The 17,759-nt window shown below is 29.3% G+C and overlaps 1 protein-coding gene across 1 annotated transcript in view; it reads right to left on the reverse strand.

Moving 5' to 3' along the window:
• Positions 1 to 17,759, reverse strand: part of LOC121122242 (adenylate cyclase type 2) — a 221,979-nt gene that overhangs the window by 40,538 nt on the left and 163,682 nt on the right. The window contains exon 16 of the mRNA XM_040717230.2: positions 13,051 to 13,236. Coding sequence (XP_040573164.1) covers positions 13,051 to 13,236 — 186 coding nt within the window. The remainder of the gene's footprint in view (positions 1 to 13,050; positions 13,237 to 17,759) is intronic.

Below are 17,759 nucleotides of genomic sequence, written 5' to 3' on the forward strand. Positions count from 1 at the left end.
GCAAAAAGGTGTTTTTAAAGGAAGAAAAATATATTACATTTCCTGGAATATTCAGACACTGATTGAAAGAGTGGATAAGAACAAGTGTTGTGGAGCTATTTTTGTGATAGATTTTTCAAAAGCATTCGATATCATTTCTTATTCTCACATTTTGAAATAGGTGAAAAAACTACTACCAATCCGTTTTTTAACCCTGTCAAGGCATTGCTAGCTAGGGGACCATCGACAGTAACTATTTGAATTAATTAGAGCAGACCGATTTACAAAAAAAGTTAAAAGTTATCCGCAAGGTTGTACTTCGACCCACTGCTCCTCGTAGCTACAATAGTAGAGCTAAGAACTTTCATGACAAAAAAAAAACTAGGATTTGGTGTCAGTTTTGGAAATATTCAACATCTTATCGATCTTTATGCCAATGATGCGGCCGATATGATAGAAGCGAACTCGGAAGCTCAATTACAAAAAAGAATATAAATTGTGTTATCTTATTTAACGACGTTCGAAAAAAAGTCGGGATTGAAAATCAGTAAATCAACGACTGTAATTCTCCCAATTGACATATGGCATCTGGGAAAAGGGTTGAAAGTTTCAAATTGTTTCACCAAAGAAAAACGATAGCTGTTTTAGGCATTAAAGGGGTGTGGCTTGGTCCCTCAAAATTAAATTAGCTGGAACTAAAAACGAAAGTCAATAATTTTATCAAAAGCTACTGCACTTTTAACCTTCAAAAAAGAATATACTTTGTTATTCCAAATGTTTTGTATCAGGCTAACTCTTTACCAATATTGGCGGAGGATGCCATATTGGAAGAAAATTTTTGGTTGGCTAATCTTTTTCATCGGAATTACATTTGAGCATAAACGAGACTAAGAAATCGATTGGATAGTGGGCTAAAATCTTTTTTGGACATTAGGGTGATGTAGTTACCCATCCCTGATCTTATTCAGTTAATATTGTTTGATATTTTATTTTAACACTTAACTTTTCTTGATTGTATCAAGCAATAAAGGATTGCGCCTAAACTGTTTATTAAATAAAGAACACATTATTAAACTTTAGTTCAGAAAAGAAGAAACAAGAATTATAATATTTTTTCTTTTTTACTTATTTTCTTTTTTACTAATTACCATCTTTATATAATAATATAAATTTAATTTATAAATTAGTAACTACTTTACACATATAAATACATAGATCATTCGTCAATTTTTAAATATCAACTACTTTTTTTGATTTTTGTTCCTTTGATTTGGAAGGGGATATCTTAGGCCATGTCTATTGTTGAAGACTCTTTATCATAAAGTCAGTAATTTCAATAGATGTAGGTATGTTTTGATGGCATTTCTAACTTGATAAAAAAATAATGTTAATGGTACGAGCCCTTCCGTTAAGTATCTCAAATGTGCCAAAAAAACCTTGATTGCTGCATCTACACAAGATTTATTGATCTTCATATAACTGATCAACTTATTGATTGGTATTAGATCATTCAAAGGGGGTGCTGAAGGAAGTTGAGCTGTAAACCACCAAGACAGGTTAACCATAAATAGAAAAAGTATAAATCAATTTATTTTCTGCTGCTGTCCAGTCAAATATACAGTCTCCTTAGGTAATTTTTGAACTATATTTTTGATGAACAGATCGATCTTTATAGCATAAATATGTTAGACACCCACCTTATCTTCTGTAAGGCACCAGGTGAGATGAACTGTCTAAACCTTTATCATTTTCCTTAGTTATGTATATAATTACAAGCTTAACCAGTTCCTTACTATCCCCTCGTACAAAAGTTTTAGTGGACAACGTTTTGCAAAGCTGAAAGATATATTTGTCTCTTATAGTCTATCGTCCAGAGATAGATAATTAGAGTCCTAGATATCACAACAAAATAATGACTTGAACTAAAGAATATTTTAAACCAAAAGTCAAATTTTAGCTAATGCTACCAATGAACAAAGCGTGACCTGTGAATGCAAATTTGCCAATTAGTATTAGCTACTTGAAGCAAAAAAAAAAAAAAAAAGGAAAGCTTACGTACTACACAGTAAAATGTGACATATTTACGGTTTTCGATTCTGACAATGATTTAATATTATTATTATTATTTATTTATTTTTGAGGGGGAGGGGGGACTGCAACACTCTAAATGTAGTTAGTTTTCTTGTTAGAATATAAATACTAAATCTAGAGACAATCATTTATTTCTCCCTACAATCAAGAAAATTAGAGTGGCAAAAAATTATAAAACATCATAATCCTTTTTTGTTCATAGAAATATTATATTGTAAAACACGTTTTTGAAATAATAAACAATTTTTTTTTGCTTCATACGTGTTTAGAAATTGTGCTATAGGTAATTGTTAACCAAATTTGCTAAATTTTTATAGTTCCTTCTACTCACCTAGTTGCAGTACCAAAATTCAGTTCCGCTAATTCTCACTTTGATTTCTAATTTCGAGCGGCAACTGCATAATTCTAGTGGACATAATCACAAAAGTTTATTCAAAAGTTTTGGTTGACATAACGAAGAATCCCAACATGGAGTAGAGATACGTGATAACATCAAGTCCATACTATGAATATATTATACATGGAACGGATCTTATAAATGGACATGTCTTCGACTTTTTTTCTTTGCTTGCTACAAAACAAAGTTTTCTATGGAAAACGACTCCTATGTAAGATTGTGGAACGACTGTGGATATTATAATTAAGAATCTTAGAAAGAAAACTTTTTTTAAATTTACGTGACCCTGTGTCTTTGGAATTGGAGGCACTCACAATAAATCAGCTAACATACATGATATTGGTGTTCACCCTGTTGTTGTTTTTTTTACCGGAAAGTTTATTTTTCCTCTCATTATACATGCCAACCTATACAATGTACCCCTTCCTTGGCATTTGAAAATGACTTTTTTAATTCAGAACAGGTCTCTGAGTTGTGGAAATGGGATGTATGGATTAGGTAATTAAATTTATCTTGTAATTGGATGAAAATTACATAATTATTATAAATACTCAACTTTTTATCATGTAATTTTGTTTTTAGTAAATTAATTGCGTTATAAAAGTAATATTCACTAACAAAGGGTTTAAAAAATTGATAATGATACAAACGAAAGAAATGAGAAGGAAATGAACATAAATTATATTATTTCTGTTGAAAATTTATCAATCAAAAAAATCCTGGTATTTCCCATTCATAGAAAATATCCCGGGAAATGGGAAACACTAATACTTATATATCATAAAAGCAAAGAATTTTATAACATTCAAACATTCTGAGAAATTCTATGAATCTGTCATAACACTTCTTACGCCTTTAATTTTCCACACAAAAACAACTATTCAGTAGGCATCTATGTTTATATAATGTATATGAATTCATTCAATAGGATCATCACTCAAAAGCACACGTTTGCACATCATTTACACAGTTTTTAAACTAAAAAAAGGATATGCAAATGCAAGTGACAGACAAAAATGAAATTCTAAATATACATACATCAATATATAAATAAGTACTCGTAAATAAATAAAAAATAACAATACTAGAGGGTGTAAACAGCCTTGATCCGAGTTATTTCTTAAATTATAACAGACAGATTTTCAACGTCTATGTCACCCACATTTATTATATGAATTGTTACACCAGTCTTAGGACTAATTACCTAGTCAGTCTTTCTTTTCCTTTCCGTCTTTCTTCTAAATCATTTCAATCTTTTTTACGATTTAATGGTCCTAAAGACCGATAGATTGGTCCTGTAGTACCACAGTCCTGGTTATTTTTATACCTATTTTTCACTCATAGCTAGGATTGAATAATATAGAAACGAAGAAAATAATACAGGATAACCAGAATGTATGTACAATAATAAGTTCTAGCCACGAACCTCCTACTTTAAACTTAAAATATCTTGTCTATTGAGATACGTAATGTTGAACAACCTAAACAGCATAGTTTGTAACTATGTCATTTGTAGCTGTTGTAGTTACCATAAAAGGCCAATAAGTACTGGTTCTATATCTGACAATTCTTTTCTGGACCAGACTAAAACTTTTTAATTTTTTTTTTAACCGATGCAACACTAATTGTACGTAAAGTATTGAGTTTTACGTGGGAGTGTGCTCATGAAAAATTGAAAGTATCACTTGGGATTTCTTGAGGAGTTACTTTATGTATTTTTATGGTACAATTTGTCTTTTAGCCGACGCCTAATTAAGCCTGTCAATGCTAAGTACTACGACTAGTTGATACATATTATAACTCTTATGACTGTAATTTTCTCGTAAATTCTGAGCTATCTTTTTAAATTTCGCGTCCATACAGATTTCGAAAATCTTCATTATCTGATCTAAGTGAGTTTAGAGCGGATTTATTTTTCACAAAATTCAACTCAAAGAAAGCATATTCCCCTCCTTAAAACAAAGTATTACCTATTGCATACTAGAAAAGCATAGCAAAGGGTTAAGTTCGCCCTCTATAAATGGGGTAGAAAAACTGAGAAATTACTACAATGACATAAGATAAGTTTATCGACCATTTGACATATTTTTATGAAAATAAAGTATTTATTAAATTTAAATTGTAAATATAAAAGTATAAAACATGCATAATTCAACAATCACGGTTTTTATCACATACCTCTTTTTGAGATATAGATGTCCTTCAACTATTTGAAACTAAAATGAGCGTCTTTTTCTATAAAATATGCCAAATGATATGGTGAACTAATGACATTGCTGTAATTTCTTAGTTCTACTAACCCATTTTAGCGGGCCCACTTGAGCCTTGGGTTGCGGGTTTCTAGTAGTATAATAGGTTGTGAAAAAGTAATTTTGTATTTACCGCTTTTTTTAACTAAGTATATCTTGTTCATTATTGGTCACATCGGGTCATACGATAAAGTGTTATAAAGATATTAATACATACTACAAATACTTTTGGCGAGTATTGCGCTTGACCGGTTCAGTGGTTGAATTATATTTATAATGACTGTTAATACCCTATTTAATCATACAAAAACAATAAAAAGTGCAATGTATGCAAATAATAATGAGATCATTTGAGATAAATAATTATATATACATACACATGCCTTATTTATGTATGATTATCTAGAGAAAACCAACTTTGCAGTGATATAAACGAACATACATTTCCAGAGTAATAAAAAAAATTCTTCTTGCAATCTTTTATTGAACAAACTTTCCGAAAATGAGAATATTTTTTTACTATGATGAAAAATTTAGTGAGACTTTAATATTTTCTCTCCTTCTTTTTTTTTGTTATCATCAAAATGCTTATATTATATTAGGCGTATTAAAAAGTAATGCATTAACTTTGATAGATTTTTTTTTTCATTGAAGTTTATCATCTTGGCAATCAAAACTGTCCTTATATGAAAGTTGCACTCTACAATTTACATTATTTGTTCCACATTTTAGACATTTGTTCTTCAAGAGCATGATGCAGCATACTTGACATCAAAATTACCAAAATGGATTTGCTGAAACCAAAATTGCACATAATTGACAGTCACAGTATCAGAACCATCAACACTATTCACATTTTCAGCTGCGTGGCTTGCCTTTACATCATGTTTGAAGAAAACTATAAAATATTGCGTATTTATAATTTCTTGTGTTGATATTTGACGCGCGCTCAAACACTAGCGAGTCAAATAATCACAAAATTGTCGTAATAGTTTTTTAGTTCAAAATATTATCCTTCTCACACATTCTAGGGTAAACAAATCGTACGTATACAACGAAAGATACACATTGCTAAACCATCTTTTGGAAAAATTGTGTTTACTACAATGATTAAATTAGGGGTTTTAATATCCCGGGAAAAATAAATGGAAAACTATTTTTTAAATATTTAAAAAATAAATATTGAATAATTTGATAGGCTTACCAAATTCTAAATTACTATATTTTTCCAATATCCCTTTTTGTTTTGGTTTTTTAGAGCCAAAAGATCCTGTTTTTTTTTTTTTAATTTCATAACATAATACAAGCCCGTAACAAAAAACTAAAATATTAAGCAATGAATATGTCGTTTATATCATTGCCAATTATATTGCCCGTCCCAATTAAATTAAATAGTGTAATGCAGGTTTTTTTGTATGTGTAAATCCAATAAATCCCAGGAAAAAGGGATACTGTTATTTTAGGGGAGATTTCTTAGTATGAATGTAAGTACAAACGGAACTGCACCAATAAAAAATTAAAGTTTTTTTCTTTTAAATCTTCTTTCTTTCAGAATTTTAAAAATCTGAATCAGACAATTGAGAAATTATTTTTTTACCATTTAATTAAATATTGAAATATATACAAAAGACACCCTAGGCCAATCAAATTTTGTCTTACTACTTAAAAAGGTTATCCTTGCTGATTCGACAAACTTCATTGGACTTCCTTTAAACCAAGCCAAAGGATCCAAATCAGGCCAAAAGAGAAGTAACAATTCATTTTCTAAAAATGTCTAAAGTTAGTATTACCCTTATGTAACTTTAATGTAGTATGAACAGGTGTTTCTCCTGTTAGGAACGAATCCATTCTTTGGAATTGCTTCATGAGCCAATAATAATGTATATTTCTCTAAAATTTCCAAAGAAACTTCTCGGTTATTTTTAAAACTATTTGGAATCCAATGTTTGAGAAACATTATATTCTCAAATCTTAATTATTTCATATATGTAATATTTTTCAAATGTAATTGTAGTAATTTTTTAGAAGCTTATTTCGGATAAAAATACTAAAAAGTTTGATGAAATGCATGTTTTGCCTTAATGACTCTTTTTACTAAAACAAAGTATTATGAACATTAAACCTATTTAATAATATGCTTTTTTAAATTTTGATGTTTCCATATTTTTCCCCATGCTTTAAGATCTGAAAAGCTCGAAAACCATTTTTTGAACGATCTAAATACATCCTTTACCCTGTCTTTTCGTCTTTAAAGTTTTTCTAAAGTGCAATTTTGATGTTTTTTTGCAACTTTTGGACAAAAAAGTATGGGTATAACACACAATTGAAATTTTTTAAATATTTTATTATCAAAGTACGAAGATTGGCCATTACAATTAAGATAAGGAAAAATATATAGAAGAAATAACTGCAGAACTAAAATTGTATACTCTCATTTATAAGCATTATTTACTCTATATTTACCCATTTTTTTGAGAAAAACATTTTTATTTTCGATATATTATACACTTAATTCAATGTTTTAATTTATAATAGTTTTTGTAATGCCAATATGAAAATCAGAATGATATATCTTTTAAAGTATAGCATATATTTTCCTAGACTTTTATAAATAAAAACGTAAAAATCATAAAAAAATGATTATTTATCATATCTATTTATTCATTCAACACTTTTTTTTTTCAAACTTTGAGATCGTCGCTAATTATATTCTACTGCTTGAAGGAAATACCCTCTACTTGGGATTTTCAGTTATTATGCTCCCATAGTCTACATTGATTTTGAAGCTTCTTTCTGACGATATCTGATAAATCATTCTCAGTTCTTCTTAACAATAAAATGCCCTGGTAAATTTCGAAGTCATTGATTGGAGAATCTATTGCAAATGCTGAAGTAATCCATATTGGTGTATAAGACAAAGTAAGGGTTCATCCTATCCATCTTTTTCATTGTAACTTTATTATATTTCATTTCATCAATGAATAAAAAACATCTTTGGGATTATATATTTCTGGCCATCCATGTTGATTGATGAATTGCTTTTGGTTTCTTCCAGTGAATACCTCGAGGAGGAGTCAATAATGAGTTCTGCCATTTCTTGATAATCAGCTCTTGTAGATGTGTCTGATTTCAAACAATTTACCCTTCTTTCAGCCATAATCCTTTAACAGTGAGACTTTTTGAAAGTTCTTTATTCAAGTTACACCATTGGTCCATGAAGCGTTTGGACTTAGAATATTCTGGAGACTAAACTTTACAAAACAACATTTCCCAAACTCTGCTTATATTATTTATATTAACTCTAACTAATCAAGTTTTCATAATATAGTTGCGTTTTTTTAAGAATAGATGTTCTATCGTGTGATTTTAAGCATTTTTTTCCTAATCTTCAAATGCACTTTTTTTAGAAATGTTAAAAGGAATTGATATTGATTGAAAAAAAGAGCTTTTTTTGTTATGAATGAATCCTACAAAATGAAATTATCATTTAGAGTACTAAAAACCAGTTATGCCAGTAAAATTTAGTAGATGTTTCAGTCCCAATAGTCTGAATTCAGTTATTTAATATTAAAATTACGCAACCTCTGCAATAAGTCAATGCAAATTTGAAATCGATATTTGAGAGTTTCTGCAAAAGATTTTTTGTAACAAAAAGTATTTTAACAAAATTTGTTCAAATTTTTATTAATATCCTGCGGCTCACGAAGAAACCCCCATTTAAAAAAATAAGTACTCTCCTTATGCTTCTTATTATAATATTCTCATTATTCAGACATATAAAAACATCTACTTGTAAGACAATTAAAACTAATTGATAATAAATAAATAGTGCTTCTATTTATCAACAAGGCGATACATCAACCACAACTACATTATAATCCTAATCGCTCTTTTATATATATAAAACAAATATGTATATGTTCACATTTCATTCGTTTATAAAGGCAGTTTATATTTATTCTCTTACCTTCAACATTTCATCCATCAACGCTTATTATTTGATTAAAAATAAATCGTAATATTAGGTATAAGGCTGTTTAATAGAATGTTTTATGTGACGTCAGTATTGTTATTGACAGAGGCATTAAAAAACTTTTTTCCTTTAATACTAAGGAAAATAATACCTTATTGGATGCTAAAATGTAACCACTAATTAAAAGGACTTTAACCTTACTGTCTATTCAAACCTATCACTCTAATAGCTAGTTTTTGTGTTGTCAAGAAAATACAACTCAAAACCAATTTGTGATAAGGTTTTATACTATATTCAGCTATATTTTAAACTGAATATGTACTTCATCACATACAATAACATCCTTGATACGCTATCTAATAGAGTTGCTGCTCTTGACAATGAAGACCGTATCCATGGCGTACTCCGTTGTAATGAAAAGAGCTCGGAGTGCATCTAAATTTATGAGAGGTGCAGAAGACATTCTTATCCAGGACAAACTAAACAGCAAAGCCCATAGAGGGTAGAGATCATAGCTGGAGGAGAGTCACAGGATGGCAGGGCAGAAGTCCGCCAATCTGTTGCTGCAGAAGTTTTGGTTCTTCTTGGATGTTTGTATGGGACTGCAATGGAATTCTTGACATATTAGGTATTCGAGATGCAGATGCCAACGGTCTCTGCATCATTCTTGGCATTGACACCAGCGCACAGGAAATTGCACACGCGTTGCCCTTTTTGTAGTTGTTCCGCCTTATTTACAATTAGAGACATAGGATAAAAAACTTGTTTATGTTTCAGCTGCCATTTTGTTGTGCAATCTAACTTTGTAATCAAATGATACAGCAAGTTTCAGGTCCCAACTTTGTATCGCTATTCAGGGACAAATATAATGTGCTGTTGATAAATGAACTGATAAGTCGGAAGTGTTTATACTGATTAGGTTATTATTGTTATTATAATAAGTTACCATGTAGATAGGGAATACATACATATATTACTCGCTTTAAAAAAAATTAAGGTTTTGGTATTTATAATATGACAATAAAGTTAGTTAGTACCTACAAGGAAATATATACAGGGTTGAAGTATTAATGATATTTAATGGCATTAATAATAACTGAAGGTTAATTGTGCTCATTCCATTATTTTTAGTTGAAGGGGACCAGGGTTCAATTTCATTCCTCTTGGCTGTGCCATGTATTTTAGTGAAGTAAATGAGAATGTAAGTATTACAATAAAATAATGACACCTTTGCTTCAAGACTCATATTAAAATCCTGGGGTTATATAATTATTTATATCATGATATTACATATTATTATATCTTGGTAGATGCACAGAACACGTTCTGTATTATCAATAAATATTATGTTCATACATATATTTCATATTTATTTAATTTATGTCTTTTTTGAAGATATACAAAACAACGACTACCATCTATCTAAGCTATAAGCACAGTGGAAAAAATAAGACCATGTGATTAATATTCAATTGTCTACTGCAGATGTTAATTGTACTTTTAACCACCATAAATTAATCTGTTTAACTAACAAACAAGTTGAATTGTGCAAAGCGAAGCACCATTAAGCTGTACTATCATCTCAAAAGTCGCTACATTTATATAAAAAGTCTTGCATTTAAATGAATGTGCCTAGGAAACTTATCCGACCCCATTTTTTTATCCCTATAGGATTTTGTATAATGTAAAACAAAAAAGGTTTAAAATAAAACTTTTTTTTTCACTAATAAAAAAAAAGCTTAATGTAAAAAATAAATTACTTTTTTTTTGTTACTATATTTGTAAAGGTATATCTTTCATTTTTAGAGATCGATAAAAGTTGTGGATCTCTGTATTTAAAACTCACTTTTAAAATGGCAAAAACTTTGCTAATATGATATATTGTATTCCATATATATTTGTGTATAATTATTTCTATTTGTGAATGGTTTAGCAAAGGCATACACTGACACAGGGTTAATGCTTATCAGATAACATTTTGTTTTTCTTAAGACGATTTGAATAAAGAAATGATATTCAACTCTGATTGACTTTTATACTGCAATAAAAAGTTAATCGATAGAACTCTTTTCCTTTGACTGATCTTCAAATTATAATAAACCTTATAAGATATAATAATATACAGAAATACCTTGAAATACGAATTGAATTCATTCCTAGACTGGAGTTTGTAATTCAAAGAAATTAATTCCGAAAGAAAATTAATAAAAGAAAAATTATGCTTGAAGTGGCTCTCCCGTTGTCTGTCGTCAATTATCTACCACTTCGTATCTTAATAAAAATGTATTTTTACCCTTTGTCATGGCTGACGTTTATTGTTGCAGACTAAAGATTTTAATCTATTATAGCCTTTTTTCTAATACCAATGGGAATCCCTTTGTTGTCTTTATGTATGTATTTATTTATGGGAAGAACAAATTGTGGGGAAATGACGGAAAATAATAAAGGGACTTTATCTGTGTTATCATGAAAAGTGAGATCTTACATGAAAAAAATAATGTACAATCAGACACCTATTGAATCATTATTCAGGGTGATTATTACTTCCCATTGATATCATTTTTCGCTCTTTTCTTATAGTTAATTTCATACACTGTGTATAAATGGGGTGCAATTCGTCAACAAATAATGACAATCGAGATAAAAGGAAATGGATTACAGATCTTCTCCGCACCCATCACGTTTCAAAACAGGTCATGTACATTGTGAATTCGTCTGTTTGGTCATAAGGCTCATTCACATTGGTGAGATCCTTTTCAGGATGACTTGAAGTGAACAACCCAACAAGATTGCCAATGAAGAGTTCTTGGCCAGTGTGGCTCAGGGTGTGGATCAAGGAAAATTAGGAGGTGATGAAAAAGTTTGTGAAGTCTTGGTTAGATACAACAATCTAGAAAGGGATTACTGTTGCCAACAAGACTTGGTAGCTTGCCATAATGTCTTAACAACTCAACCTCCTGCAAGGAAAAGCTCAACGATTTCTAGACACCAAACTTTTGTTCCCCTCATCACCAGACTGTTTTTACTGGACTATGAGTGTTTGAGCTTCATGAAGAGCAAGACCTGATAATTCCACTACCACGAGGTTGATCCTTTGAAGGCCTCTGTTGAGAAGGAGTTGGCTTATATGCTTAACTATTACGTCATCAAGGTGCACAAGGTCTTCAGACACAGACTGGAGACCATGGCGGTCGCAGAAGGAGGACATTTTGAGGAATAAATAATGATATAATAATAAAAAATAGTTTTGATACTATGTACATTGTACATGTTGTTCTTCATGGCGTCGATATAATCTTATATTAAATACGATACAATTTTAACATGCACACTGTATATAATACTGAGGAAGCAGAGAGACAGCATTAACATACTCCCATTGCATTTAAATATGTATTTTATCAACACATTAAGTGTATACTGTATACATACATACATAAGACCCAATTAAGTATGTGTATTAATTGAGTCACGTTTTTAAAATATGTAAAGACGTTAAAGAAATATTTCTCATGGATTGATCACCATCACAATATCTTCATAGGTCGTTGTATTTCTTTATAACAACTAGATATTTCTTCTCATTGTACATGTTATGAATATGTACGTAAGCTACATTTTAAAAGTTTGTCAATTAATTATTCAAATAAAAAAGTTTTCCAAATTTAATGAAAAGTATTTAATATTATTACACATATTTGTTTAATTTTACATTTGAACAATGTCTATTTTTTTTTTGGTAGTTCTAAAATTGTGCTGTTATATTAATAGAGTCTTCATATAGATGCATGTTATACGCGATACACATACAGCGTCTGCATAGCTATGATCCATTTTACGCATAGAAATAATTAATTTTTTTAGGAACAACATATACAATATTTCTAACAGATTATATTTAGCTTCAAGAAGTCAATTAACCTTGATTGTACTTTCTCAGAAAGGTGTTTTTAAAATAAATAGCCAATATTACTTAGAAAATACATACAAAATCAGAATCAAAATTACATTTATAATTATATTTTATTATAACGTTAAGATAATTTAATAACAGTGCCATTCTACTCTTGTATTTTTAAAAACATTCCTCAAATGCTTGAGTTACCGTCCACTTATTGCAGATCAAGCTTTGTTTTTTGAGCAAATAAAAAATGAAAAATTTGACATTAATTATCAATTCGATAAAAATAAACTACTTTTTTTTAAAGATGTATATATAATATATAAGAAAAATCTATGAAAGGGGATATAATTATTGTAATTTTACGGAGCTATTTTATTAAAAAACAATTTTTTTGTTCAAAGATTTTGATCATGTCAAAATAATGTTTTTTATTCACCTTAACGATAGAATGACTTACCAAATATTGGAATTCCTCAATAATCTTATCTTCCTCCATGAAATTAATTGTGTTATTACCATAAGCAGAAGGATATTTATCTCTTGAAATTTGATCATATCCTTTTTGTGTTTCATTTAATCCATTATAAATATCATATTCCGTCGTATTTATGGAATACTCTTCAACATATCGACTTGAATCATACTGAAATGAATAAACATATTTGGTGATTAAATTTTTTATCTATGTTAATAAACCAAAGTTTAGTAGGCTGTCGTAAAGTTGTGTTATTTTGTCCAAGAAATAACATTGAAGGAATAAGTGTGTGCAGCTGATGCTTAGTGTGTCATATATAAATAAAAATAATAAAAGCTGTTTAATAAAGTTCAGTGCTTCTTATTAAAAAAAGTGAGAACATATACTTATTATTAAAGTAAAGTTAATCAAAGAGCCTATTAACTTTGAGCAATGTCAGGCTAAAATATTTTTCTTCCATTTTATTAGCTTTAAAAAGGTCCAAATACATTTAAACCACATTTACAACGGTATATAAATTATAAAAGTTGCGTTATATTATTTCAGTTTATATTTTATTCCAGCTGTTATAATTAATAATATTTTATTGTTAAAAATATTATAATTTCAATTATACTTCTAGCTCACTATGACTTTTTATCATCAGGTAATACAATAATAAGGCTATTGATATGAAAAAAATTAAGGGTCAATATGGGTACAAACATTTATTTGGAAAAAATCAGAGTGTTTTTCTTTCAATTTTAGTTTAATAAAAAAATCCTTTCCTTGTCGCTATAATTGCTTTACAGACATTTGGCATTATTTTTATATTTGCAAGATAGCCAGGTGTGATATCATTCCATGTATTTTTCAAAATTATTTGTGGGGTACTTTTCCAGAAATTTTACTATCTAGGTATTCCCACAAAGCTCTATTTGGTTCAAAGCAGGAGATTGATCTGCCTATTGAATAATAGATAAGATGTGAGAGGTTGCTTTCTTTTCAAATAAGTATTTTCAGAGCTTGTATGTATATTTTGGGTCGTTATCTGGTTGAAAAACAAGTTGTGTAACATTTTAAAGAATTCTTGGAATGATATCAAACCCGATATCATAAATATCCCAGTTCTTTAAAGGAGTGCTCAAATTCACTTCAAATCAGAGTAAGTAAAAATGAGATGTATGTCAGAAAATTTGAAAAAAAAAAATCAAAACCCTCATAGATAAATCCTAGCTCAAGTCCTTTAAGTAGTAATTTTTGAATCTAGTTTGATGCGTTCTACAGATTTAAGAAAACCGGTCACATCAACGTTTTGGGACATATACATGAGTTAAAAAATTATGAATTGTAGACATATGTACTAAATTAAAATAAAAACGAAAATGACGTGGTAATCCTCACAATTTGACAAATATTTGGGAGAAGAGGAGTCATTATTATTATTATTTTTTTTTTTTGCTGACACTGGTTGTGAGAGGAAGGGAATGACCTCAAAAACCACTCTATATCCAGCAAGAACATAGGTGGAAATTACTCTAAAGTCAATCCACAATTCCACACTGAGTCCAGCAATGACTTACAATTCAGTTTTGCTCTTTGTTTTTTTTTATGAGCAAACACACTTTTGATTGCCTTATATTTCAATTTTTTCTATTCAAGAAGAAAAAAAAATATTGGCAAAAAACTCCTTTTTACCATGGCACTTTTCCTTTTCCTTTTAGCACACCGGCCGATAATATTTGATAATACTTAAAGGCAAAAATTCTTTAAATTTGATATTTTTCTTTTAAAATAGTTCTGAAAGACAACGATAGAAATCGAATATGGACATTTTGTATTTAAAGTTTGTAAAGGAATCAAAAACAATGATATAAGCATAGCCATTCAAATTTTCTTTCATTTGTATAAATTTCATTGAATGGCATTCAGAAATGTGACTGAAACTCATTGGCATCACTTAACATGTTATATATTATTTATTTAACCAGTTAATGACTTATAATTTTTCGAAGTGAGTTTCAAATTGACAATAAGCTGCATAAAGTTATCAAATCATAAAAATCAAATAATCTTACCGTATAGATTGAATTGTTGGTTCTAAGAATGTATTTTTTGGATTGTATCTAAAAATTTAAGAGCTGGGACTAGCTGTACATTAATAAAAATATTTTTTTAAAACTAACCATATTATGATAGAATAACTGTTGTAAAGGAAAAAAAAACGCAGTTTAGTGATTTTTTAAAAAAAAAGGCTGGTGCTTGAGCTCTTTTTTGTCAGTTTTTAATATATCGTTGTAGTGTTAACATATCTCACTGACATAATCATTTCCACTTAATTCAAATGTATTAAAAAAAATGAATAATAATATACAGTCAAACCAGTATTAAGCGGTTAGACAAGGGAAACTAAAAAACGGTACTGCTTAGTATAAATGAATCCCTAAAACCAGGTTTACTATGCCACTTAGTGTAATGACACGTTTAAATTAGGTGGCTGTTACAATAAATTTCCTCGTATATTTAAATAATATATACCAAATAATATTTTTCCATACATGAATACAATTTTAATAGAAGAAGTTTATATTTTCATAGTAGTAATTCATTTTCTCTCCCTCCCCTAAAAAAATAATTATACAACAGCCAGCTGATCCCATTTCCTCAATAAATATTTAAGCCACCAAGAAGTATAATTTATACTTAGGAAAAAAATATGAAAAAATTTCAAATTTTATGTTTTTGAATACTTTCTAAAAGTTCAAGAAAATTGAACCATTCAGTACTATAAAAATATTTTTTCTAAGCATGTGAATTAAATAAGTGCAAATACTGGTAATTACTGCTTTGAAACCCCTTTTTGAAAAATTTCTTTGTTAAAAGGTGTTGACGAAAACATATTGAATTTTCAAATGATTTAATATTTCATTAATAGTAAAGCATGATAATAATTAATCATTAAATATATAAATTACATCATACATATTTTAAATGGGAATCTATTTATTTTATTTTTTCAAACTTGAAATCCTCAATATATCCCTTTTGAAAGCTAAAAATTGATGCATCTTGAAAAAAACAAAAACAAGCATGCATTAAAATTTAAAAACTGCTGCATGTAAGGCTCAAACAATTATTGTTATTGTATCATTTGAGCTTAATAAAAGTTAATTAGCTCAAATAAACTAGGTTTTATCATTTTTGTATTAAATATAAACCAGACATTTGATGCCTAAATAATGGGGCTTTCTTAATACAAAAGAAATTTATATATAAACTATATTTAAAGTAATACACAATCAAAGTAAAATCGTTTGAAAAGTGGAAGCAGATTGTATTATTCATGGCATTGTGTAATAATGGTATACCATTAAGTTTGTTGATATTCAAAATATATATTTTTATCTACAAAATGGGAGAAAAAAGAAAACTATGATGCAACAAAACTTTATGGACAACGTGCTCAGGAGAAGTTATGATCGATATGTATAATTAGTAATGTAAATTTTTTAGGGAGCTCATTTTTTTGGAATTGGTTATGATCAAAAAGTTTTATGTAAATTCTCTCCAAATTTATACTATTTTACGCATGTAAAATAAAATATAGTATTGCAGCTGCCCTTCTGCTCCTCTCCTGTTTATAGCCGCCATTGAAAGGCTGGCGCATAATAAAAAAGGATAGTGGATTTGGAGTAAAATTTCCATACTCCATAATATCTTGGATCTATATGCAGACGATGTGACATTAACTATAGAAGCTAACTGAAGCCCCAGTTAATCAAGAGGATAGAAGTGCTGTTGAATTTATTTACCAAGTTTAGAAATATATATGGCCTGAAGCTGAAGAAATAGAAAACACAGCTCCCCCCCTAGGATCATGGATCCCCAATCAAGAGATATGTATAAGTACCTTGCAGGGTAAAAATAAGTATTAATATTCCTTGCCTTGAGTGGGGTAAGAATGGAATTCAGAATAATAAACGTAATTGAAATTGTGTTTGTTCTAAGATTCATCAGAGTTTGAATGAGTTTAGAGGATTCTTCAGAAGAGGATTGACCGTTATACCCCGATACTTTATGCAGCTACGGCATTCTCCAAGGATTGCTGAAAACGTCATATTAGAAGAAAAAAATGCTTAACAAGATTGTCTCATAAAAGTTATTTTGAAGCTATTGACATACCCAGAGCACAACTATGTGGAGGATTTCTCATCTGTCAAAAATAATCCCTAAAATTTACATTTAAATAAATTTTAAATATTGCAAATTACCCGACTTTGTGAATAGAGGAACACAATTATAACAACAAATATATATTCCAGAATAACAATGGGAACAGATCTCGCGAATACAACCGCCGGTGCAATTTCTCAGGATTGGCTTGCTGCACAAAAAAATCATCTGGAAATGCAAGCATGTATATTAGAAAGATTCATTAATTGATAGAATCAGACAAAACTTAGGGACTTTTTTCCACTAACTTTAAAAATCATCTCTGGAGGAATATTCTATCAATAATGAAATTCCTACCATTCATGATTTTGATAATTTTGTACGATTTGGGGACGAAAGATTCAACTTTCCCCTCACGAGAGCAGCAAATGCCCAAATTATACCCTGCCGTTGGCATCTTAAAATGAAAATTTCTTATTCATGAAATCTTGGGAAAAAAAATTGTGATGATGAGATCAAGCTGTTAGGGGTTACTGAAA

Source organism: Lepeophtheirus salmonis, chromosome 7 (genome assembly GCF_016086655.4).
Source record: "Lepeophtheirus salmonis chromosome 7, UVic_Lsal_1.4, whole genome shotgun sequence".
NCBI classification, from domain to species: domain Eukaryota; kingdom Metazoa; phylum Arthropoda; class Copepoda; order Siphonostomatoida; family Caligidae; genus Lepeophtheirus; species Lepeophtheirus salmonis.